General features: G+C 62.1%; 2 protein-coding genes across 7 annotated transcripts; one reads left to right on the top strand and one right to left on the bottom strand.

Annotated features, from left to right (window-relative positions):
* Nucleotides 1-4096: 4096 nt before the first annotated feature.
* On the top strand, nt 4097-12968 carry POLD2 (DNA polymerase delta 2, accessory subunit). 4 transcript variants are annotated; one of them, XM_019626603.1, is made up of 11 exons: nt 4097-5720; nt 7123-7395; nt 10113-10234; nt 10406-10529; nt 10732-10846; nt 11010-11208; nt 11397-11477; nt 11588-11745; nt 11927-12054; nt 12241-12342; nt 12700-12968. In XM_019626603.1, the coding sequence occupies exons 2-11, from the start codon at nt 7176-7178 to the stop codon at nt 12858-12860; spliced, it is 1410 nt and encodes a 469-aa protein (XP_019482148.1). In that variant the 5' UTR covers nt 4097-5720; nt 7123-7175; the 3' UTR covers nt 12861-12968. The 4 variants fall into 4 exon arrangements, with proteins under 4 accessions (XP_019482148.1, XP_019482147.1, XP_019482146.1 ...); XM_019626602.1 differs by lacking the exon at nt 4097-5720 and adding an exon at nt 5952-5997; XM_019626601.1 differs by lacking the exon at nt 4097-5720 and adding an exon at nt 6008-6504.
* Nucleotides 12969-13087: 119 nt separating this feature from the next.
* Nucleotides 13088-22275, bottom strand: AEBP1 (AE binding protein 1). Of its 3 annotated transcripts, none has more exons than XM_019626561.1 (21): nt 21894-22275; nt 20019-20360; nt 19477-19542; nt 19278-19349; nt 19004-19144; nt 18849-18926; nt 18121-18198; nt 17937-18020; nt 17779-17832; nt 17231-17340; nt 17018-17157; nt 16629-16713; nt 16408-16552; nt 16227-16312; nt 15892-16015; nt 15461-15657; nt 15117-15296; nt 14629-14980; nt 14400-14539; nt 14175-14274; nt 13088-13920 (listed from the first exon to the last, which is right to left on the bottom strand). In XM_019626561.1, the coding sequence occupies exons 1-21, from the start codon at nt 22144-22146 to the stop codon at nt 13298-13300; spliced, it is 3450 nt and encodes a 1149-aa protein (XP_019482106.1). In that variant the 5' UTR covers nt 22147-22275; the 3' UTR covers nt 13088-13297. The 3 variants fall into 3 exon arrangements, with proteins under 3 accessions (XP_019482106.1, XP_019482107.1, XP_019482105.1); XM_019626562.1 differs by having other exon boundaries at nt 19477-19539; XM_019626560.1 differs by having other exon boundaries at nt 18121-18174; nt 21894-22219.
* Nucleotides 22276-22927: the final 652 nt, after the last annotated feature.

Here is a 22927-nt window from a genome sequence, read left to right as displayed (position 1 = left end):
TTCCTGTCTTTGGGATCTCCTAGGGGTTTGCCTGTGAAGAGTTCCGAGTGCCGGTTTAGTGCTTATTCAGTAACCAGTCTGTTTGCTTTCTCGCCCACCTTTTTGGTCAGGTCATTTGGCTTCGCAAGTTTTTGTTTAATTACCTTCCCAGCATGGCCTGAAGCTCCTCCCACCAGAGCCTCAGCCAGAGGAGGCGGGCGCAGAGCGGCCTCGCCAGGCTGCCCAGGGGCGCAGCAGGGCCAGGCAGTTTGTAGTATTTTCTGATTTTTAAGCTGAGATGCCTTCGGCCCCCAGCCAGGGCCCCAGTCCCAGTCCTGTCCCCCCGCCCCCAGCAGAGTCCTCTGGGCAGGGGCGGACATTCTTTCTTTAGATGGCTGTTAACACCACTGATAAAAGTAAAGACACGCTCTTAAACTTTGCCTGGCTCTGGAAATCTGTGCTCTGCATGCCCTTCCCGGAGGCATGGGCTGTTCTGAGCTTCTCTGGAAAGGTCAGATGGCTGTCGCCATCCCCACCGCCCACACTGCTTTCTGTCCAGCACAGACCCTCTGCCACACAGGCTGAGGGGTCCAGTGCCCCAGTTCTGGCGGGTGTCTCTGCAATTGCAGCGCTGGCACCTTGCTCTGACAAGAATGCAGGAGTGTCTCGTCAGCTGGGGGGACGTGTGAAGAGCAGGTCTGAACACACTCTCTAGACTCTTCGGGTCGGAGAGGCTGGGGGCGTGCAGATGCAGAGGGGGGCCTTCTCACTGAGAGGCACGGAGCAGGCCTGGGAGTCGGGCAGCCTGGGTTCCAGTCCCAGTCCCTGCGTACATGAGCGACCTTCAGTGAACCCTGCTCCCTCTCTGGGACTCGGTTTCCTCACCTGTGAAGGAGGGCTGGGCTGGGTGCTGGCAGCAACTGCCACTCACCGAGGCCACACGTGGCACTCAGTGCCTTCCTGAGCCACGTCTGCATCACACCCCTTGGGCCACCTTCCCATCCTCCCTTCTGAGGTCAGCCCTGAGTGGCCACCAGAGGACCACCAGGCATATCCACAGGCGGGGCCACTGCAGCACTTGATTTCATTTCCCTGATTAAATGTGCAGAGGGAGGGACGTGCAGACGGATTGGGGGTTGACATCGTACCCCCATCAGTCTTCAGGTGCTGTCTGGTGACCTGACAATTTTCAGCAGAAAGGGGAGTGCCTTGGAAGTGTGGCAAAGCCAAGGACTTGCCACCCATCTTGAGGGGGCAGAGCCCCCGGGAGCCGACACAGAGGCAAGGGGCAGGAGGGGTGGCTGCAGCCCCGGGGAGGAGGGCCCCTGCTGGCTCCCCTCCCTCTCTGCCCACCACTCCGTCCTTTGCCCTTCTGAACAGCCTCTGAGCCCTGCGTCTCCCTCCGGTCCTCCTGCCGTCTGTGGCACATCCCCACAGGACCTGCCGCTGACGCGCGCAGAGCCACACCGCTCCAAAATAGAACCTTATCGCCCTGCACGCCTGCTCTGCCGTCAGCAACACCTCCCCCAACCTTCTTCCAGGACCCCTCCTTAACGCTCTGCTTCCTCCTCCTCCTCCCCTCCCAGAGCTGCCCCAGGACCCACAAAGTCACCCTGCTCGGCCTTCTCAACTGCCCACAGCCAGCTCCGGCCTGGTCCTCGGGCCCCCTCCTGGCGCTGCCTGGTTGGAGCCACCCCTAGTGGCCAAGCACCATTCACAGCCCGCCTTGTGGTGACCCCCCTCCCACAACACCTGCAGGGTCAAGCAGTGAGAGGTCGGGCCCCCTGCCTTGGGCCACAGGTGACTGGACTGGGGTGGCCACTGCTCCCAGAGGTACACAGAGCAGAGGCAGAAGGTCTGTGGGAGAGGGAAGCAGGGGGTACACGGGAGCAGAGGCACGAGCTCTGAGGCCAGTGACACACAGGAGAGGGGCCGTCCTCCCTGTCCATGGTCCCGAAGGGCTGTGCCCTTGTAATGAAACCCACGTTTGCCTAAGTTACCTCCAGTTGGTTCCTGTGACTGTCCTCTGACCTCCCTCCAGTTCTGAGTCGCTGAAATCCAACTAATCCATGACCTTTGGTTTAAGTTGGCCAACACCGACTGGTGCTGCTGCCCCTCACCCACCACTGAACTGCAGCTGGGCCCACTCACGAGGGCACCCCATCCCACAGCCATGACAATGGCACCATCTCTGTGTCCTGAGACCAAAGAACAGCTTTCAGAGGCCCCATCTGCCTCCCGGACCTCCCTGCACAGGCCTCCACCTGGCGCATTCCCCCTGCTCCACTGAGGCTCCTGGACTGCCCCCTGCCCCCTACCGGTGACGTGACCTCATCCTGCCCGCCACAAGGCTCAGACAGTTCTAACCAGCCTATCCCATACTGTGGCCTGTCACGTCATCTAACTGTCACTCCTGACTGGGGAAGGCAAGGGCCACCTCATTTGCCTCTTCCCACATCCAGCTCTCCTACATCACACCAGAGATGTACAATAAATGTTCAAGATGATGCTGATAACTTTTCCTGCTTTCACGCTAACTTATAAGTTTTTCATTAGGCCTGTAGAAGAAACACTAGACATCCACATGCAGAAGCACGAAGTTGAACCCTTACCTCAAACCATATACAAAAATGAACTCGAACTCTAAATGGATAAAAAAGCTAAAACTATAAAACTCTCAGCAGAACCCATAGGGGAAAGTTTCGTGACAATGGATTCGGCAAAGAGTTCTTGGATATGACGAACAGTTAAGGACAATCCATGAAATGTGAGAAGATATTTGCAAATCACATTTCTTACAGGGGATTAATATCTGGAATATATAAAGAACTCCTAAAACTCAATTAACAAAAACACAACCTGATGAAAACATGGGCAAAACACTCACGTGAAAATTTCTTCAAAGTCACACAAACGGCCGACAAGCCATGAAAAGGTGCTCAGCATCACGAATCATCTGGGAAATGCTAGTGCAAACCCCGGTGAGAGACCACCGCTCACCCACAAAGACGAACAGCAGGTGAAGGTGACATGCACAGGGGATGGGAACGTAAGATGTGCAGCTGCTGTGGGACAGCATGGCGGCTCCTCAAAAAGCTGACACGGTATTCCTGTTTCCCCAGCGCTTCCTCTTCTGGGCACAAATGCGAAAGGATTGAAAGCAGGGCCTCGAACAGCTATTTGCACACCCGTGTGCACAGCAGCCAAGAGGTGGGCACAACCCGTGTCCACGGACAAAAGAAGCATGAACTGTGGTGCATACACACAGTGGAATATTATCTGTCCATCAAAGGGAGTAAAATTCCTCACACGTGCTGCCGCAGGGGCTCCTTGGAGATATTAAGTGAATTAAGCTAGACACGAAAAGACAAAGATTGTATGACCCTACTTACACGAGGCTCTGAAAATAGACACATTCGTAGGGACAGAAAGTACATTTAATGGGTAAGGGCAGGGGACGGGAGCGGAGAGTGAGTGTCTAATGGGCAGAGAGTCAGCTGGGAAGATGAAAAAGGTCTGGAGACGGTGCTGGCGATAGTTTCACAACTGGGTGAACGTGCTTAATGCCAGCAAAACCTACACTTCAAAACGGTCAAAATGGTGAATCTTACGTTATATAGATTTTACCACAATAAAAATCTGCTTCAATAAAAACACATTGGTGAGTGTCACAGAGGCCCCTCCCTGCAGAGCGTGCTTCCGCTAGAACCCAGCACTTATTTTGAGGGCCCAATCCCAACAGCACCGGTCTGTTAAGCCTGCTGTGGGCCCTTTGCCCTTTTATACTCATTTCATTTAAGAGCAGCTTTGGCTTTGGCCGGCCAAGTGGCACAGTTGGTTAGAGTGCAAGCTCTGAGCAACAGAGTTGCCAGTTCGATTCCCAAATGTGCCAGTGAGCTGCGCCCAAGCTGAGCTGCCAACAGGTGGCAGGATGGCTCAGCTGGTGAGAGCACGTGCTCCTAACAACAAGGTTGGCAGCTCAACTTGAGATAGGGGGCAATGCTCACCCGTAACTAAGATTGAATATGGCACCTTGAGCTGAGCGGCCGCAAGCTGCTAATGGGCAGCTGGATGGCAACTGGACTTGGAGATGAGCTAGCCGCACCCTCCACAACCAAGACTGAAGGACAACAACTTGGCTGTTCCCCTCCACCAATTCCCCAATAAAATCTTTAAAAAAGAAAAAAGAGCAGCTTTGACTTCATGTTCAGAAAGCCCAATGTGGAGAAAGCAAACAGGTTCGTTTTTTGCTATTAAGTAAGAAGTAAGCATTCGCTGGGCTTGGTCCAGTGGCTGGGCAGCACGTGGGAGGCATCTCTGGGATTTTCTCAGAGTTCCAGGACACTGCCACGTACTGTTTTCACGACAGAGAAGGTTGGAAGGGCAGCAGGCTGTGTCCCTGCCTTTTATCACAAAAGCACATTCCTCAGAAACCCAAACCCCGAGCCCTGCCAGACTCCTCCTCATGTCTCTGCCAGATATGCTCTCATCACCACCGTGGCTGCCAGGGCGGCTGAGAAAGCCAACACGTGGACTGTCCATCCTTGCCGACAGCAGGAGTCCCGGAAGGTGTCCCGTGAGCCCCCACTGTGCCCGTGCCCTCGGGAAGCACACCCACTCACTGTCCCTGCCCTCTCACAGCCCCCATCACTCCCTCTGTGGCTGTTGCCTAGGGGTCTGTCCCAGACCCCTCGGCTGCCCCATCTCAGTGCCTGACACAGGCCAGCCAGCAGCAGAGCTCAGCGGGGAGGCGGCACAGCTCCGTGTCTGAGCGCGCGGCTCAGGAGGCTCAGTCAGGGCTGCTCAGGTTCCGGCTCCGGCTTCCTGGCGGTGAGACGGTGCAGGGACGAATCCTTCTGCACAACCAAGATGATAATAACACCTGCCTCTCTGGGCTACGGCAAGATTGAATGTGATAACACGCTCATGGCACTTAGTACACCGCCTGGCACACACACACACACAAAATGCACCGAGCCGGTGCACGCTGAGCTGGGACTCTCCGAGCACCGGGCACTGTGGCTGCCACACGCCCTGGGAGGCAGGCCCGTGGGATCCGGCGGCAGTGACCGTGTTCGACAAACGCCCTATTAACGGCAGGGCCGGGAGTGGGCAGATAGAGGGTGCCGTCGGGCGGGCAGGCCTGGAGGCCCTGTACCCACAGATGTCACACCGAGTGGGGTGGCGTGACGCGTGTCCAGCTGACACAAGCCGTGTGACCTCTCTCTGCCTCCGTTTCCGTTCCGTCAAAGGGCTGCTTGAGGATTAGAAGAGTTCATATGGCGAGAGCTTGGCACAGCGGCAGGTCTCCATCCGCCGTCACCCGCCGTCCTGCGCAGACAAGCCCGGGACTCGGGAAACCAGCGCGATGGACGAGCGGGAGCGACGCCCCTCGCTCGCTTAGGAATTCTGTGGAAAAGCGCCTCCCACGTGGGGGTGGCGCTCGTGGGGAGGAAGGCGTGTGGACGAGGCGGGGCAGGCGGGCGAGCCCGCGCCGTGCAGGCTGGAGGCTGGGCCGCGCGGACCCTCCTCGGCCGCCCCGGACGCCAGCGCCCGAACTCGCCCCGGCCTTCCGCCGAGTGACATCTCTGCGGGCCGCGCGGCCCTCGGTCTCAGGCCTCCCGCCGGCTGTCACCACGGGCGGTCACCGCAGCCTGGCGCCCGGCAGGGTCACGGGGTAGAGCGAGGGGCGCCAACTCCCCTGAAGGCGCAGGGACCTCGCGCTCCGGACTCCGACAAGGGTACAGTCAGAGCGACTGAGGCACAGGCCCCGCCCATGTTGCCCAGGGAATGGGGGCGTGGCTCCGCGCACGCGCAGCGTCTAGGGTCAGGGAGCGCGGCGATAGGTGGGGCGGGGCGCGCGGATTGGCGGGAAGCGGCGCGCGGCGGTGGGCGGGCCCCGAGGTGATGGACTGAGGGGAGCGAGCGGCGATTGGCTGGATGCGGCGATGGGCGGGCGGGGCGCGCAGATTGGCGGATGCGGCGCGTGGCGGTGGGCGGGCCGCGGCGCGCGGCGAGGTGAGTGAGGTCCGGCGTCGCCCGGTGGCATGGGGGCGGCTGGGCCTGGGGTTGTAGGTGTCCACGCGGGGTCGCGGGCTGAGCGTCGTCTCGCGGGGTCTGAGCGGAGTCTGTGCTGTTCTCCCCACCCCCATCGCAGAGCGCGGGCCGGCGGGGCTCCTTCCCCCACTCTGCACGTTTGGCCCGAAAGTTAACTCAGATTCGCCCCAGCCCAGAGCTGCACGATAGAAACAGGGTACAGGCCACCTGACAGGGGACCGAAGAGGTAAACGGAAGGGAAGTCAGTTTGGTGCCACATCTGTGTGACCCACCGCATGCAGACCTGTGACCCAGCCCGTGACGTGGCTGAGCCCGTCCTGGCCCAGATCCTGGCAGCCCCCCTGGGCCGAGGCTGCTGCTGGAAGGGGTCGGGCGCCTATCCCTCTCCTGGAGCTCACGTCGAGTCGGAGGAGGCACACAGGAAACTGAACATGTGTGTTTGTTAGGAGGGAAATGCCTTGAGAAACGGTGAGCACTGAAGAAGCAGAAGAGCCGGTTGGAGAAGGTGGATGTGCCAGGACAGGAGTGAGGGCCACACATGTGGGCCTCCTGGTGGAGGCACAGGAGAGCAGGGCCAGTGGGCAGATCGCGTAGGCCATCGTAGGGACTTGGGGTTTTATTCAGTGAAATGGGGGCCCTTTGGAGAGTCCTGAGCAGAGGACCGACTGATTTGCTTTATTGTGCCATTTAATAATAGGCCTATTTTGCAGTAGCCTTGTCTGGCCTCATGCCGAGACGGGGCAGGTACTGGGAGCTGGCTGGGGGCAGGTGAGGAATTCATTTGGGGCGAGTGGGATCTGAGGCCCTGCTGGTTGCTGCGGTGGAGGTATGCAGCAGGCAGTGGCCACCTGAGGCAGGTCTGGATGGCTCCAGGTGGGAGAAAAGGCTTTCCTTGTCTCCGTCTCTGCAGGAGGGTTACAGGGCCAGACACTGGTACCCAGCACAGCCTGTTTGCAGGTGCAGCCCCACCCTCGTCTGCGGGGCCACTGCTCTTCCGCCTCCTTTCCCCGGGGCCCTGTGGGTGCAGCAGGAAAGCTGCCGTCGGGGGGTGGGGAGGGTTTCAGGAATGCATTTGTGTTCTCACAGTGACCACGTCCTCCTCGGCCCCGGGCACAGCAGTCTAGACCCATCGAGCAACCATGTTTTCTGAGCAGGCCGCCCAGAGGGCCCCCACTCTGCTGTCCCCGCCTTCAGCCAACAACGCCACCTTTGCCCGGGTGCCCATGGTGACTTATACCAACTGCTCACAGCCATTCAGGCTGGGGGAGCGCAGCTTCAGCAGGCAATACGCCCACATCTATGCTACCCGCCTCATCCACATGAGGCCCTTCCTGGTGAGCCGGGCGCAGCAGCACTGGGGTGAGTGACCGCAGTGGGGAGGCGCCTCCTCCCCAGCAGCCCAGAGGGTACCCCACTTAGAAATCTGTGAGACGCCTGGCGGAACTGGAACTTGTCTTGAATTTATCCCACTTCCCAGTAACCAGGGAAGATTAACCTCTTTATGGCTCAGCCTCTGCTTGGTAGTTACGAGGGTTAAATTAAGGAATTTATGTGTTTAAAGTTAGGCTCTGTTCAGTGGCTGAGACCCGGTAGGGCTTAGTTCTGGCAGTAACAGTGATAGAGGGAAATGCTTTTCCTTATCGTCAACGCAGATTATCTGCGCATTTGGGCATGGTGTGGCCAGCGAGCACCTCCGTGTGGCATGCCTGGGACCCCAGGTCGGTGGGGGCACCCACCCGTCTCGAGGGAACTGCCTGTTTCACTGATGCCCGTGCTTCTCCGCTGGCCTCCTGTTTGTTGGGCATCAGTGTCCTGTCCCTTGGGCTCATCTGTCCTAAGTACATGGCCTGCTCCCTCATTTAATGCAAACCTTTTTCCCCATTTCTCCCTTGGCGACCTCTCGTGCAGCCAAGTTATTCTCGGTGAAGCAGGACCCCGCGTTCAACTTTTGGGTGACACTGCATTGCCCCATTCTCGCTATTTATACGAGTGGCTTCCTATGTATGTTTCAATTCATCTGTTAATGTTTCTGAACTGGAGTTTCGTAGGTGAGCCCATGTCTCATTCGTTTTCAGTGCCCCCAGCACCAGGTTCGCACTGGAACCCCTTGCAAAGCCTCGGGTATTCAGCCCCCCATCTCACCCAGCCAACTGGATCAGCGCTGGTCATGTCATTGTTGGCCCAGGCCCCCTGGCTCAATAGTCGTGTTCATCAAAGACATTCTGTTTTGTTTACTGCTGGCAAAAGCGTTTTTCACCTTTCTTCTGCCACATCATAAGGGTCTCCCTCTGGCCCCCACTTCCCTCGAAGCCGCCCGGGAACGCCATCCTCGGGCCCAACGTCACTGCCACTGTTGAGGTTCTTTACAGCAGCGCCCCTCTCTGGCACCAGGCTTCTCTTCCAGTCTGCTGCTAACAAAAGTTGCAGAGATGGCAAAGAGCCACTTCATTCTGCTGACAGACTGGGGTCAGAAATGCAGACCGCGGCCATGATGACTCGGTGGGGCAGTGCTGGCTTCACCCAGAGCAGCTCCAGTGGCTTCTCCGTGTGACCAGGAGGCCTCTCCGGAGCTCTGTCCACCGCCGTGCTCCCTGCATGCGCCTTCCCCAGGCTTCCTCAGGGTCACAACTGAAACGGCATGTGCTTCTAGAGGCCCCCTCGGCCACCAGGGCCTTCTCCATGTCTTCTGTCTTAGCTCCCGTTTCTTTGTGGCGCTTGTCACAGCGGCTGATCCCTCATGGGCTGCTGCTGTCTCCCTCCAGACCGTGGGTTCAGCGAGGGTGAGTGCGGGCCTTCGTGTTTACACTTGGTGTCGTTGTACACTGGCGCCCATATGCCTCCCGGACACGTGGGTGTCCTGCCCGTGACACAGGAATACGTGGCTGCCTGGTGCTCAGGAGCACACAGGGGGTCCCAGCTGTACAACCCCGGATGTGTGTTTTAGCCTGTCTGTGCTCTGTCTCCTCAGCCACATGGTGGGGTGATAGTTCTACTCTGGCGTGTGGTCGGGGCTGGACGAGCTCCACCCGCCACGCTAGGCTCTCCTGCCTGGGGCTGCGTGAAGGCTCAGCTGCCTGGGGCTCTGAGGGCTCAGCCGTTGGGGCTGGGAGATCTGGTTTCTGTTGGCATCTGGCGTTGGTACCCAGCACTGGCGCCCTCTTTATCTTGTTTTGAATTGTCTTCTCTGCTCCCCAGGGTGTTCTTGGTTGCTCCAGGCAGGAGGGGCTCGTGCTGGAGTCAGCTGGGATAAGGGGCTGGGCCCATGTCCATGTCGTCCGGCATCTCCTGACCACCGTTTTCTCTAGGCTTGGGGTCTATATGGCCAAATCTTTCTGAAACCTGCACCCCTTCCTGCTGCTCTCTCGAGTGACCCCTGAGGACCAAGCCTGATGCCTCCCATGTGCTGTCCCCAGGGTCCTGGCACTCTGACTCCATGGAGCAGAATGGGGTGGGGATATGAAGTTTGAATTAGGGGCATCTCTGTTTTCAGAGGATAAGGCATTTGTGGGGCAGATGGAAGAATCCAAACTCTTAAAGGAATATTTTTAGGACAGCTATGTTGGGACTTGGCATACCTCTTTCTAAGAACCAGTGTTATAATTTAGGTATCAGTGAGGTAATGCAGAGTTTCCCATGGCTGCTGTAACAAACAACAAAGCCACAAACTGGGCGGCTTCAAACAACAGGAATTAGTTCTGGAGACCACGTCTGAGATCCAGGTGTGGGCAAGGCTGTGCTCCCTCCGAAGGCTCCACGGGAGAGGCCACCTGCCTCTTCCAGCTTCTGGGGGCAGCCCTGGCCCTCCTGGGCTTGTAGCCACATCACTGCAATCTCTGCCCCATCGTCACGGGGCATGTCTGCCTCTCTTACAAGGACTCATCCAGAGCCCAGACACATCGAGTCCCTCTGTCCTCCGGGGCCAAGTGACCCTTTTGGTCCAGGGATCCTTGCACTGATGGCCTCTCCCCAGCAGAGGCCAGGCACCTGGGCTGCCGTGCTCGGGGAGGCCTGTTTCAGTGCTCTATGGGGTGCCTGGAGGGCCGCCTGGCTTCTGAACTCATGTCCGCTGTGCCCAGGCAGTGGAGTCCAGACAAAGAAGCTGTGTGAGCTGCAGCCTGGGGACAAGTGCTGTGTGGTGGGGACCCTCTTCAAGTCCATGCAGCTGCAGCCATCCATCCTGCGGGAGGTCAACGAGGAGGTGAGGCCGGCCGGCTCACATGGGCCTCCCCCAGACCACTTCCCTGGGGGCACCAATGGGGCAACTTGCCTCAGAGCCATGGGGGGCCGGGCTGCAGGGCCATGTCACAATGTGGCCTAGGAGCCCCAGTGGGCTCTGGCCCTGAGACCAGCGCTCACGTCTGCATTCCAGCACAACCTGGCGCCCCAGCCCCCTCGCAGCAAGTACATCCACCCAGATGATGAGCTGGTCTTGGAAGATGAACTGCAGCGTATCAAACTGGAAGGCAGCATCGATGTGTCCAAGCTGGTCACAGGTGGGCAGTGGGAGGGGGTGGCCTGTGCCCTGGGTGCTGGCACACGTGCAGTGGTGGGTGAGACCAGGTCGGGTCGGTCCTTCCTGCAGCCACCTGAAGGCAGTGACCCCAGGAAGCAGGTCCTGAGTGGGCTCTGCCATTTGGGTTACTGGAAGGAGGTGGCCCCCGGGCTCCCCTGCTGGGGTGACACTGTGCTCCCCAGGGACAGTGCTGGCTGTGCTGGGCTCTGTGAGAGATGATGGCAGGTTCCTGGTGGAGGACCACTGCTTCGCAGGGCTTGCTCCTCAGACGCCCGCACCCACCCTTGACCTGGACAGGTGAGGAACAGGTGCTGGGGTCCCAGGGGAATCGCGGTCACTGGGCTCCATCTCCCTGCTCACCTGTGACAGTGACAGAGCCCCACAAGTGACTCCTTGTGGCCCACCTGGGAGGTTGGCCTGCTTTTGTGGACCCCCAGGAGGACCCCGACTTCTCTTGTAGGTTTGTGCTGCTGGTGTCTGGTCTGGGCCTAGGTGGCGGCGGTGGGGAGAGCCTGCTGGGCACCCAGCTGCTGGTGGACGTGGTGACGGGGCAGCTGGGGGACGAGGGGGAGCAGTGCGGTGCCGCCCAAGTCTCCCGGGTCATCCTTGCCGGGAACCTCCTCAGCCACAGCACCCAGAGCAGAGACTCCATCAACAAGGTACGGCGCCCGCAGCCTGCGCAGCCCCCCTTCCCCACCGGGTGGCACCTGGCGGCCCCCTCCACTTGGGGGCTGGTTTGCGCTCAGGCCCTGCTTTGTCCCCCTGCTGGTGTGGCTTCGCTCTGCTTAGCCCAGGGGTGTCCCTGTGAGCTGAGCCCCGCTTGGGGCCTCACAGCCTCCACTCCTAGGCCAAGTACCTAACCAAGAAAACCCAGGCAGCCAGTGTGGAAGCCGTGAAGATGCTGGATGAGATTCTCCTGCAGCTCAGTGTGAGCGGGGGTGCTGGAAGGGACACAGTGTGTGTGTGTGGGGGGAGGCTCTGGGCGCAGCCTGTGGAGTGTGCCGGGCCCTCTGAGGCCCCCTGCCCTGTGCCTTGCAGGCCTCGGTGCCCGTGGACGTGATGCCAGGCGAGTTTGACCCCACCAACTACACGCTCCCCCAACAGCCCCTGCACCCCTGCATGTTCCCACTGGCCACCGCCTACTCCACGCTCCAGCTGGTCACCAACCCCTACCAGGCCACCATCGACGGAGTCAGGTAGCCAGCACAGCCACACTGCAGCCTGACCCCTGGTCTTGTGCCTCAGTGACCCTGAGAGGGGAGGGTGGGTCCACCTGAATTGGGCTCTTTCTCCAGAGTGGCCTGGGACACCCCCACAAGTGCCCGGCGAGCTCCTAGCCGGCCCTGAGGGTGGGCTCAGCCGAGCCTTGCCTTGCAGGTTCCTGGGCACAGCAGGACAGAACGTCCGCGACATTTTCCGGTACAGCAGCATGGAGGACCACTTGGAGATCCTGGAATGGACCCTGCGAGTCCGTCACATCAGCCCCACAGCCCCTGACACCCTAGGTAATTAGCGGGACTCAGCTACATGGGGTGCAACCTAAGGCCAGGGCAAGTCGGGCGCTCGGAGGGGTCCTGGTATGGATTTGCAATAACTGGCCTTGACACGTTGTTCTGGAAGCTGCCGTGGAAACATATCTGCATGGCCCACAGTCTGAGCCCCACTCTCAGCTACAGGCCCCTCTTCTCTAGGTTGCTACCCTTTCTACAAAACCGACCCATTCATCTTCCTGGAGTGCCCCCATGTCTACTTTTGTGGCAACGCCCCCAGCTTTGGCTCCAAAATCGTTCAAGGTAATTTTCATCTTCTGGGAGCCCCCGGCCTGGGCTATCACTAGTGACTCGCTCTCCACTGGGGACAAGGCTCACAGAGAAGAAAACCTACACTGGAGCCCGCAGCCCCGTGGGGTGGACAGCAGGGCTGAAACCGCCCATGCCTATGTGGTGCTGTCAGCCCTCATCTCGGGTCAGCGTGACTTCAGCCTCGGACCTTGATGGTGTCCTCTGCCCTTTCCATTTCTGATCCAAAGGAGATTCTATGCTCAGCACTCCCACAGTGCTGCTGGGGGACTCCTGTTTACTTGTGGTGACTTCCCTTTGAGACAGAGCTCACCCAGAACTGAAGTGGTTTCCCACTGGGTTTCTTTGCAGGCCCCGAGGACCAGACGGTGCTGTTGGTGGCCGTTCCGGACTTCAGTGCCACGCAGACAGCCTGCCTCGTGAACCTGCGCAGCCTGGCCTGCCAGCCCATCAGCTTCTCAGGCTTTGGGGCTGAGGACGAGGACCTGGGAGGCCTGGGTCTGGGCCTGTGAGTCACCAAGGCAGCCTGTCCAGAGGCCCCAACCACGCGTGCCTGCAGTGTCAGCACTGTAGCAGCTGTTCTTTGTAAATAAAGCCTGACCGTTTACTGGTTACTGGTACTGGTTACGTGTGCTGGTGCTGGGCCAGGCCCTCCTGTGGAGGGAACCCACACTGACTGTGAGTCTCCCGCCTCCCCTCTCCCCAAGCCGGTGGGACGGGGAGCGGTCAGTGACACATCTGCCATGAGCTTGGTTTATTGGTGTGGCCTGGGCAGGTGGTGGAGAAGTCTCTCCGGGGCTCGCCGGGCCTGCCCCCAGCCAGCCTCCCCGGCCGTCCTCTCCCGAGCCTGCGGCTCTTGGGCGTTGGTCACACCTGTGCCGCACACAGGTCCCAGCTGGCCCAGGCGACATGACAACTGGCAGGGCTCTTGGCCCTGGCAGACCTGTTCTCAGAAGTCCCCAAAGTTCACCGTATAGGTCTCTACTGTGGTGAAGGGGAACTCTGGGCCTGCGACTGTCACCTCCTCCTCTTCCTCCTCCCCCTCCTCCTCCTCCGGCCCCAGCTCAGTCCCAAACTCCGTCACCACCTCCGTGTAGGTCTCCGTCTCAGACTCCTCCCAGTCAGCTGTAGTCTCAGGTAGAAAGTGCCAGGGCCCCAGGGTGGAGATGGGGTCGGCAGAGGGGATCAGGGATGGGGTGGGGAGCAGTGTGGGGGTGGCAGGGGGCGGTGTGGAGGGCGTGGCCGGTCCCGCAGTGGCATTGAGGCGACGGAGCCGCATTTGTTCGCGCATGCGCAGGCGCCGCCGGTACTGCAGCCGCCGCTGCTGCAGGCGCCGCTGCTGGGGGGTCATGGGCCGCGAAGGGTCGATGTGGGGGATGGGCCGGTTCCCGTTCATGGCCAAGATCTCCCGGATGCGTTTCCAGTTGGAGCGAGCCAGGATGAAGTTGCACTGGGTGGCCCCGATGTCATAATCCACATTGCAGGTCTTGGAGCTCGGCGTGTAGCCCTCCGCCTGGACCGTCACACGGTACTCACCCGGGTTCAGGACGCGCCAGTAATCACCACCACTGGCTGCAGAGGGAGGGCTACTTCAGCTGCTCCAGAGACACACCCCCACCAGGCCCCAGCCTCCTCTCAGATCCCCCAGTCCCCCCCAGACCTCTCTGGGGTCCCCCGGTACCATCCAGCTCTCCCTCTACCTGGAGCAGACCCTCTGGGGACATCCAGGGGAGTGGGACCTCCTGGGCGGGCCTATGCCCGCCTGCAAAGACCACACAGGTTTGGGTCCCTGAAGGGGAAAGCGGGGTCGGTGTGCACACACGTACCTGTCTTCACACCGTGGTTAATGCCACTTACGGAGATGGTGGCATTGGCAATAGGAATGCCCTGTTCGTCCGTCACAACCCCCTTGATACCACGGTGAACCTGTAGGAGGGAGGCAAGGGCCGGTGTCCACATGCTGACCCTGGGGAACTGCTGCTCCCCTGCCCCTCTGGGTGGGAGTCCCCCAGGACCCTGCACAGCTGCACCCAGTGCCGCCCCACCCCCACCTGCTCCATGAAGGTCAGCAGAGCTTCCTTGTTGTTCTCCCACTCTCGGGGCAGCTCGCTCTCGTGAGGGAACTTGTCGCAGCCCAGGTAGATGGACAGCTCCAGGCAGTTGGTGTGCAGGTAACTGAAGTCATTGATGGCTAGACGGGGCGGACACAGCACAGTCATCCCCGCCCCGCACCAAGTGCCCCAGCGGGCCCCTACCCAGACAACTCCCAGATCAACTCACTCCCAGATCGGGGATTCCACTTGGCCCCGTTGACAATGCCCATGCCGCCGGTGTGGTCCTGCGCTTGGCACCCTCCCCGGTAGGGCTCGGTCATGGTGAGGTGGGTGGAGGCAAAGGAGATAGCCAGCCAGCGGAAGATGGCATGGTCTGGGGTCTCCTGAGCCTCGGACACCTCGTCCTCGTCCTCCCCGCGGGCAGCCGCCAGGGCCGCAGCCATCAGCTGCTCCTGACTGGGTGTGCGTGCCATGTCGTAGGGGTAGGACACGAGCCGCTCGCCGCCGTTAAGGTTCGCCCCCAGTACAAACGGGTTCTTCTCCATCCAGGCAATGATGGCCCGGACCTCTGTGGACACCTGGGGGCAGCCCATGCGCGAGTTTTGGGCAGCAGCCTCCACCACCCTCCATGCAGACCCCATGCCCCTGCCCCTCCAAGGCCCTGCAGTCTCAGCTCCCAGAGCTCCAGGACTCCAGGGCCCCAGCCGCTCTCACCGTGGCGTCTGGGGAGAGGTAGCGTTCAGGTATGGGCAGATTGTTGTTGGGGACCCGGTAAGGGACCCATTTCCTCTCCTCTGCTCCCCAGAGCACAGAGTTGAGATCCGGGAAGTCCTCATATATGTCGAAGCCCTCCTCGGTCCACAGCCCCAACGCCCAATTTCCGAACTCTGAACCCTGGGAGAGTTGGGGGCGGGAGTGGCAGCTTCGGTGCCCATCCAGCCCTGCATAAGCCCCGCCCCATCTGCCCCGCACCCTGCCTCACCCTCACCTTCACCTGCACCCGCACTCTGGCTGCCTCCTGCTAGACCAGGGCCCAAATCCCTCTCCCCTATACCCACCATCTGCGCTGCCACCTCGTAGCCGTCAGGGTTCAGCGAGGGCACCAGGTGAATGCGCGTGTCATGTACCAGGCTGCGCACACGGGGGTTCCCATCGCGGTACTCGCGGCACAAGTACTGCATGAGCAATAGCAGCAGCTCGCGGCCCAAGACCTCGTTGCCGTGGATCCCAGCTGTGTAGCGGAACTCGGGCTCCCCTGCAAGAGCAGAAGCTTCAGCAACCACTCAGCCTCCTGAGGCTGCTGCGGGATCTGAGAAGGAACCAAGCTGGCCTCACTCCAGGAGGGCTTGGGGCAGCTGAGGCTCGGAGGGCCCAGCAAGGCAACTGGGACCCCAGGAGGGTTCCCAGGACAGGCAGAAGGGGGTGAGCTGCAGCACCAGGGCCTTGCCACTAATCTGTGGGGGGCTGTGGGGGGCTGTGGGGTCCTCACCCAGCTCGTGGTCCCCTGGGTTGTCCGAGATCTCCATGGCATAGATCTTAAGCCCACGTGAGCTCTTTCCCAGACTGTATGTGCGAGTGATAGTGGGGCATTCCTCGTTCACCACCTTCATCAGCTGGGTACAGTAGAGGACACCGATCACATGCTGCCCCCAGCTCAGAGGCAGCCCAAGTACAGGGACCCCAGGCGGTCTCAGGTACTAGTATAGGAGGGAGAGGCCGGGGCTTCCTCCTTCCTGGGGCCCACGTGTCTGGGATGGGAGCAGAGCTCATTGAGCGTGGGAAAGCTCTCGCCGGCCTGGCGCCGCGCCCAGGACAGGACCCCACCTGGCGCATGTCCCTGTAGCTGTGGTGCCGGAAGTCCAGGTCGTCAGTGGTGGTCACCTCGTTCTGTGTGTAGTAACTGTGGGCAGCTGTATGTGGGGGTGGGGGTCGGCAGGGTCCGGAGCTGGTCAGCTGCCGGCCTACCCTGCCGCCCCTCGAGCCCGGGTCAGCCCCCTGCACTCACGGGACACGGGGCACCCCAGCACCTCCAGACGCATGCACAGGCTGCCGTTCCAGGTGAGGGGGTAGACGCGGATGAAACGGGCCACCACTGGCTCTGGGAGCTCACTCAGCACGGGCGTGTCCTTGTCCACGTTCCCGTGGAAGGTCTGGGGAGAGGCCGGCCTCAGAGCAGCACCCCACCTGGGCCAGGCGGTGGGCGTGGTGCTGAGGGCTGCTACCCACCATCTCCTCATAGCCGTTGGTGTACATCGTCCACGTCTGGCTGTCATTGCTGAAGCCCACGAAGAAGGCGGTCACAAAGTCGTCACTGGGGAGTGGACGGCTGTCAGGGCAGGGCTGCTGTCCCACCCCAGGTCCCAGGCCCTCAGGCAGCCGAGCCCCGCTCCTGGGTCCAAGAACTTAAGAGCTAACAGGGTGCGTGGTGCTTGGCCTGGCAGCAGGAGTAGCTCACATGCCTGCTGTGTCGCCTGAACGGGTGGCCTGCTCATCTCCTCACTGCCGTGGCCAAGGAGTGGGCCGGGGCCCTGGAGGGCCCACAGCAGTGTCTCAAATGGGACTGAAAGCCGGGCCTGGAGCTCCCATCCCCACAGAGTGCCCGTGAGCCAACGTACTGGACACTGGAGTCCCGGCCCTGGGTGATGACACCCGTGAACCTGGTGGTTCTTCTGGTGTCCACCTCGATCCACTGGGTCTGACTGTCGTCCTCGGCGCACCATGCCCCATCGTAGTAGTCGTCCTCGGTGGCACCAGCCTGTGGGATGGTGGGGCTGAGCGGGCGGAGGAGTCCCCATGGAGCTGGGAGGCCGGCCCCTCCTGACACCCACCTGCATGTTAAGCCGGCCCCGCTGGGCTCCCAGGCCGTGACGCAGCATGGAGGACGCCCGGATCTGGTTGTCCTCGATGCGATGCGATTCCATCCCAATGGGGGGGCACTCTGGGGACACGGCACCCCAGGCTGCTGGCCCACTGGCTCCATCCCTCCCGCCACCCACCTGAGAACCGAAGGTCCTGGAGCCCAGTCCCCTCACATTGGGGTGCCAGTCAGGGCAGCCACACCCGGCCAGTGCTCCCCTCCCTGGGCCTCAGCTTCCCCATCTGGGTGGGGTCCAGGGGGCCACGGGCTCACATGAACTCACAGGGCAGCCACCCGGGGCCATCTGCACTCCTGCCTTGGGCCATGTGTTCTGTCCCCTGGGGTCAGGCCCAGGGCAGAGACACTCCAGGCCCCCTTCCTTCTGGGCCCCAACAACTTAAGAACAGGAAGCGGCTCTGGAGGCCAGCAGTGCCGTCAGTAAGTCCAGATTTGGGACCCACGTGTGGCCGTGCGTGGGTCACTTGCCCCAGCCCCCACACTCCCCGACCCCTTACTCACTGACTTTCTCTGCTGGAGCCCACTCCTCCTCCACCTCCTCACCCTTCCGGGGCCCTGTGGGCAACAAAGGGAGCAGTGGTGAGAGGGCCCTGCCGCACCCAGCAGTCCAGCGGCAGCACAGCGACCCGGGCTGTGTGGCCCCAGCTCCAGCCCCACACCTCTGTGGTCCTTGTCCTTCTCCAATGTCCATTTGTCATCCGTCTCCTTCTCCTTAGGGCCACTGGCCTCCTTTTTGGGCTTCTCTGCAGGGTGGAAGGTGGGAGGGGCCTGTCAGCTTAGCCCAGGGCTTCAAGGGGCGTGTGGGGGTCAGGCTGAGCTGGGGTACGGCTTGGTTCCACTCACTCAGCTCCTCCTTCTCTCTGTCAGTCTCCAGCTCGGTGTCGGGCTTCTGGGGGTCTGGAGGCCGGAAGTAATAGTCCACTGGGGGAGGGAGACCCATGCTGAGGTGGTCCCCATGCTGCTCCCAGGGCCCCACAGGCAGGAGGGGTCACTGGACAAGCAGGTGGGGTCAGGTGGGCCTCGAAGAACACAAACATGCCCAGAGGAGAGGGTGGGTCCTCCCAGAGAGGGAGGCCGCCTGGAAGACCCTAGGGAAGTCAGCAGTGGCCCCGCTGCTTGGCCTGGGGAAAGCTGGTGTGGCTGGGCAGGGAGTGGAACATGGCAAGGACACGCCTCGAGTGACAACTGTCACCAGTGTCCTGGGGTGGAGTGTCTTGCGGGCTGAGCCGGGGCCAAGGGCTGGAGAGGCTGACAGGGCAGGGAAAGGCAGCCCTGGAAGGGGAGGAGGGAGAGGAGTGCATCAGCCTGGAAGGCATGGGCGTCCCAGCAGGCCGGGGGGTGGCCGGCCGGGCACAGGAAGCGAAGGAGCCCACTGGGGCTCAGAAAGAAAAGGCCGGAAGCGAGGGCGAAGTCAGGAGCCAGGAAGGGGTCAAGGGATGGCCCCACCTGAGTGTGGACAGCAGCTGAGAAGGGCAAGGCTGGAGGCACGTGGGGCGGCGGGGCCACTGCCACCACGCTGGAGTCACAAGGGGGTCAGGCCCGGCCTTGGGCCCCAGGAGGTGGGCACTCACTGTTGTCGTAGTCGGGGATCACGTAGCCATCCCCGTAGTCGGGGGGCAGCGGGGGTGGCAGGGGCTTCAAAGGCAACTCTGTGGAGGGGGGAGGCAGGGGTGGGCCCAGAGCCTCCACAGCTGGCATCCCGCGTCCCCCTCTGCCCCCATCCTACCGGTCCTCTCCTTCTCCTCTGGAGTGTCGGGCCTCCGCCCAGGGGGCTCGGCCTTCTCCTCAGGGTGCTCGGGCCAGGGCCTCTCAGGCCTCCTCCTGCTGGGGGGCGGTCTGGGCTGCTTCTGGCGCCGGATGTACTCAACTGAGGAGGAGGGCGGGCTCTGAGCCGGGCCAAGGCCCCTCCTCAGAAGGCAGAGGGGAGCCTCCGGGTGGACCAGCAGTGGACCCCCAGGCCTGGAGTCTGGACCCAGACGGGGAGGCGGGGTCCTACTCACAGTCCTCGTAGTCCTCCCTCTCGATCTGGTCGTTGTAGTCCAGCGTGGGCTGCTCGCTCCCGTCCTCCGGCTCTGGGAGAAGACACCTGTGGCTGCCTCGTGGAAGACACTTACCGACTCCCCCACCCAGGCCCACCCCGGAAACCCAGCAAGACGGTGGTGGCCGGCCCCCCTGGCCAGGTGGATGGCACCCACTCACCAGGTTGGCGCTCCACGTGGGTCTCTCCTCCTGGACCCTGCCAGGCACTTGGGAGGGCACCATCTGCTAAACAAATCCCAACACAGATAGATGGGAGGCCTGCCCTGCCCACTGGCCACTCATGGAACCTCCGCCGCACCTGGGCCCAGCTGATACCCCTTGAAGCCTCAATCGCTCCCAGGAGGCCTGGGCTGCTGTGCCCTCAGCACCTGGGGACTAGAGAGCTGGACAACTATCTAGGGAGCCCAGGCCCTGCTGTCTGGGAGGGCACCTGCACGCTTGGAGCCCAGCAACACATGAGGGGTGGCTCTGTGTGGGGTCCAGGGGACAGATCCCAGGGCAGTGGAGAGCAAACCCTCCAGCAAGGCCACCAAGCATCCCCCACCCAGCGGACCTGAGGGAGTGCCAGCCCAACTGCCGTGTTCATGACAATATGGGGACCCTGAGGGTCTGCAGGAAATGGGCCCAGGAACCCACCCTCACCCCTCCTTCCCCGCAGCCCAGCAGGTCAGAGCCCCAACACCTAGAAGAGCTGCACACACCTCCCTCCTGCAGCAGCTTCCCAGGGCTGGGGCTGAGGGGTGGGGGCAGTGGCCACCACGGGGCTTCTGAGGGGGTCTGGGTGGGGGGCCTCTTCCCAGCCAGGGGCCTCTTGGTGGCCTTGGGTGGCTTCTCTTTGGGCCTCTTGGTGGCCTTGGGTGGCTTCTCTTTGGGCCTCTTGGTGGCCTTGGGTGGCTTCTCCTTGGGCCTCTTGGTGGCCTTGGGTGGCTTCTCCTTGGGCTTCTTGGGTGGCCTGGGGGATGCCTCCAGCGGCTGCTTGTCCTTCTTGGGGCTTTTGTCCTTCTTGCCTTTCTTCCCTTTGTCTTTGGCCTTTTCCCGGAGCACTGTCCGAGATGCAGATTTAGGTCAGGTCAGATCAACAGGGAGCCCACTCTGTGCCTCATGTCCGCCCACGCCCCCCTCCCCCCAAGGGCCCACAGCCTGGAACCCAGGCTTTCTGTCCGCACGTCTATGCTGTCACCACATCTTGGCCTGGGTGGCTCAGCTCCCACAGAACAGGCTCTTGTCTTCCCACCTGCTAAAACCTCAACAGGGGCCCCTCACAATACCCCCTTCCCCTGACGTCCACTGGGCCAGTCAGGGAGTACCAATCTGTGCTGGACACGGAAGGAGCAGAGGTGACTAAGCCATGGGGGGGGGCACCCAAGTCTCAAGTGGGAGGCAGGTCATTCCTGCCAAGTGCCACACAAAGTAAAGGGCACAGCGGGTGGGAGGGCACAGCGGGTGGGGGGGCACAGCCATGCCTCCCTGACGCGCCCTGCAAGGGGAAAGAAAAGCTTCCAAGGAAAGGGCTCTGGTGGGCCCGCCCGAGAAGTCAGCACCAGCAGAGGCCCTGGGGCCACGGAGGACAGGGCCACAGGGTGGGCAGCAGCCGCTCACCCATCTCAGAGTCTGGGGGAGGAGCCAGGGGCAGGTCACTGAGCAAGTGATGTGGAGAATTTAAAGGCGGGTAGGGGCCGCAAGGCGGAAACAGGAAAATTGACAAAATGCAGACGGCCAGGGGAAAGGGCTGCCCCAGCAGCATCCAAGAGCCCAGAGCAGCAAGCCTGGAATGCGAGCTAGCGGTGGGGGCGGCCCACTGGGTCCCGGGACCCGCCCCCAGGGTGAGGGCGGAGCCAGGAAAGATCTAGAGTGGGAGCAGCGACTGCTGACCTCAGGAATGGGGGATGGAGGGTTGGAGTCCCCGGGACAGAGATCAACAAGACCCTTGCCACCCCTGAAGGCGTAATAAGCAGCTAAGATTTATGGACAACTCATTATGTAAGAGGCGGGACGAAATGCTTTCGAGATGCATCAGCCCGCTGAGCTCTCACATGAGCGGGGACTGCCCACTGCCCCCCAGCTCCTGGAAGCCTCGAGGGAGGGGTCTTCTGCCTCAGTGCCCTGGGAGTTAGGTGGCCAGGCAGGGCGGCCCCCTAGGAGGGTGCTGGGGACCCTTCCAGGGAAGGCCTGCGGCTGGGAGTCTGGCAGTGACTTGAGCACGGGCAGTGTGTGTCACAGTCTGAGTGGCCCCGTTAGGACCGCGGGGCTGTTCGCAGGGGAGGAAGCCACGAAGTCCCCGTTGGCTGAGGCCTCAGCTCCCCGTGGGGCTGGGGCTGGGGTGAGGCCCCGGACTGGAGCCAGCGGGCAGCAGACCTGCTGGATGTGCCTCCACGGCCGAAGGGCTACAAGCCCGCACTGCCCGCGCCTGGCACAGTGTCCGCCAGACATCTGGGCTGCCCTGCGCCTTCACAGGACCGTTCCTCCAGCCAGGCAGCCTGGACGCTGCCAAGCCGTGGCGGGGCCCGCCGCTCTCACCTTGGCACACGGCGCCCCGAGGCCCCTGGCAACCTGGCCACCCCTTCCCGCGCTCTTACCCTCTCCGGCCACCCCCGGGCGTGCCCCCGGCTTGCCCCCGGCCTGGGCTTTGCGGACGCGCAGGGTGGGCTCAGGGGGCGGCAGGGCCTCCACGTCGTCCTCCCGGGGCTCCGGCTCCAGCTCCGACAGGAAGCCCTCGAGGAACTCCTCGATCTCGTCGTCCGTCAGCACCGTCTGCGGGCGCCCCCCGGGGCACAGCGCCAGCAGCGCCAGGAGGCAGCCAAGCAGGGGCACCCCGCGCACTGCCGCCATGGCCGCCGCGCGCGTGGGGGGCGGGGGCCTGGGGTGGGGCTCAGGGGTCGGCGGGGACGCAGGGCTGCTCAGGGGTTCCGAGGAGCTGGCGGCGGCTCCGAGCTCCGGCCCCGCGTGGCGCGCTCTAGTGCGGACCGCCCTCTCCAAAGCTCCGGCAGCGGCCGGGGCGGGGGCGTCGGGGCTTCCGGAGCCGGCTCCCCAGCCCCCGGGGGAGGAGGAGGAGTCGGGCATGGATGGAGGGGCTGCGGGGGGGCCGCGCAGTCCTGGGCGCCGCGCTTGGCCCTTCCCGAAGCGGTGGTTGGGGGCGATGTTGCTGGCTGGAGGGCCTCGGGGGAGAGCGGGTCCGAGCGGATAGGAGGTCGTCACGGTGCGGGTGTTAGGGGGCTGACGCCCCTGCCCAGCTCTGCATGCAACACCGCCCTCACTCAAGCCCGCCGGGACCAGGAGGCGAGACGCCACGGAGCCCGCTGGAGATGAAGGGGAACCCTGGTAGCAGAGCCAAGCCGGCGACTCTGGCCTCAGGGACCCTCCCCATCTCTGCCTCCACAGGGGTCGTGAGGGCACCTGGCCAAGCCAGCGTTCCCTCTCTCCGGAGCCTTGTGCGGGCTGCTCTGCACTGTGCCCAGCAGTCATTCAGACCTCCAGCTAACCGCTGAGGTCATGATCAGCCCACCTGTGCTGCCTCCCAGGGGAGGCATCGCACTTCCACAGCCCACTCTCTAGTGGAGGCAAATGCAAACTGCCTCAGAGCAGGCCTACTGCTCTTCTGGGGGTCGGAGCC

This window comes from Hipposideros armiger, unplaced genomic scaffold (genome assembly GCF_001890085.2).
Source record: "Hipposideros armiger isolate ML-2016 unplaced genomic scaffold, ASM189008v1 scaffold_685, whole genome shotgun sequence".
In the NCBI taxonomy this organism is placed as follows: Eukaryota; Metazoa; Chordata; class Mammalia; order Chiroptera; family Hipposideridae; genus Hipposideros; species Hipposideros armiger.
The sequence above is the reverse complement of the archived record's forward strand: the minus strand, read 5'-3'. Positions and strand labels throughout refer to the sequence as shown.

What these genes read in the sequence shown, in the direction of transcription:
- AEBP1 (XM_019626561.1), bottom strand. Translation starts at nt 22,146, where the DNA reads ATGGCGGCAGTGCGCGGGGTGCCCCTGCTTGGCTGCCTCCTGGCGCTG. An exon ending in CCACGTGGAGCGCCAACCTG is followed by an intron (nt 19,350 to 19,476) that starts GTGAGTGGGTGC and finishes GTCTTCTCCCAG; the next exon opens with AGCCGGAGGACGGGAGCGAG. An exon ending in TAACCACGGTGTGAAGACAG is followed by an intron (nt 13,921 to 14,174) that starts GTACGTGTGTGC and finishes CTCCCTCTGCAG; the next exon opens with CCAGTGGTGGTGATTACTGG.
- POLD2 (XM_019626603.1), top strand. Translation starts at nt 7,176, where the DNA reads ATGTTTTCTGAGCAGGCCGCCCAGAGGGCCCCCACTCTGCTGTCCCCG. An exon ending in TGCGGGAGGTCAACGAGGAG is followed by an intron (nt 10,235 to 10,405) that starts GTGAGGCCGGCC and finishes TCTGCATTCCAG; the next exon opens with CACAACCTGGCGCCCCAGCC. An exon ending in CCCACCCTTGACCTGGACAG is followed by an intron (nt 10,847 to 11,009) that starts GTGAGGAACAGG and finishes CTTCTCTTGTAG; the next exon opens with GTTTGTGCTGCTGGTGTCTG.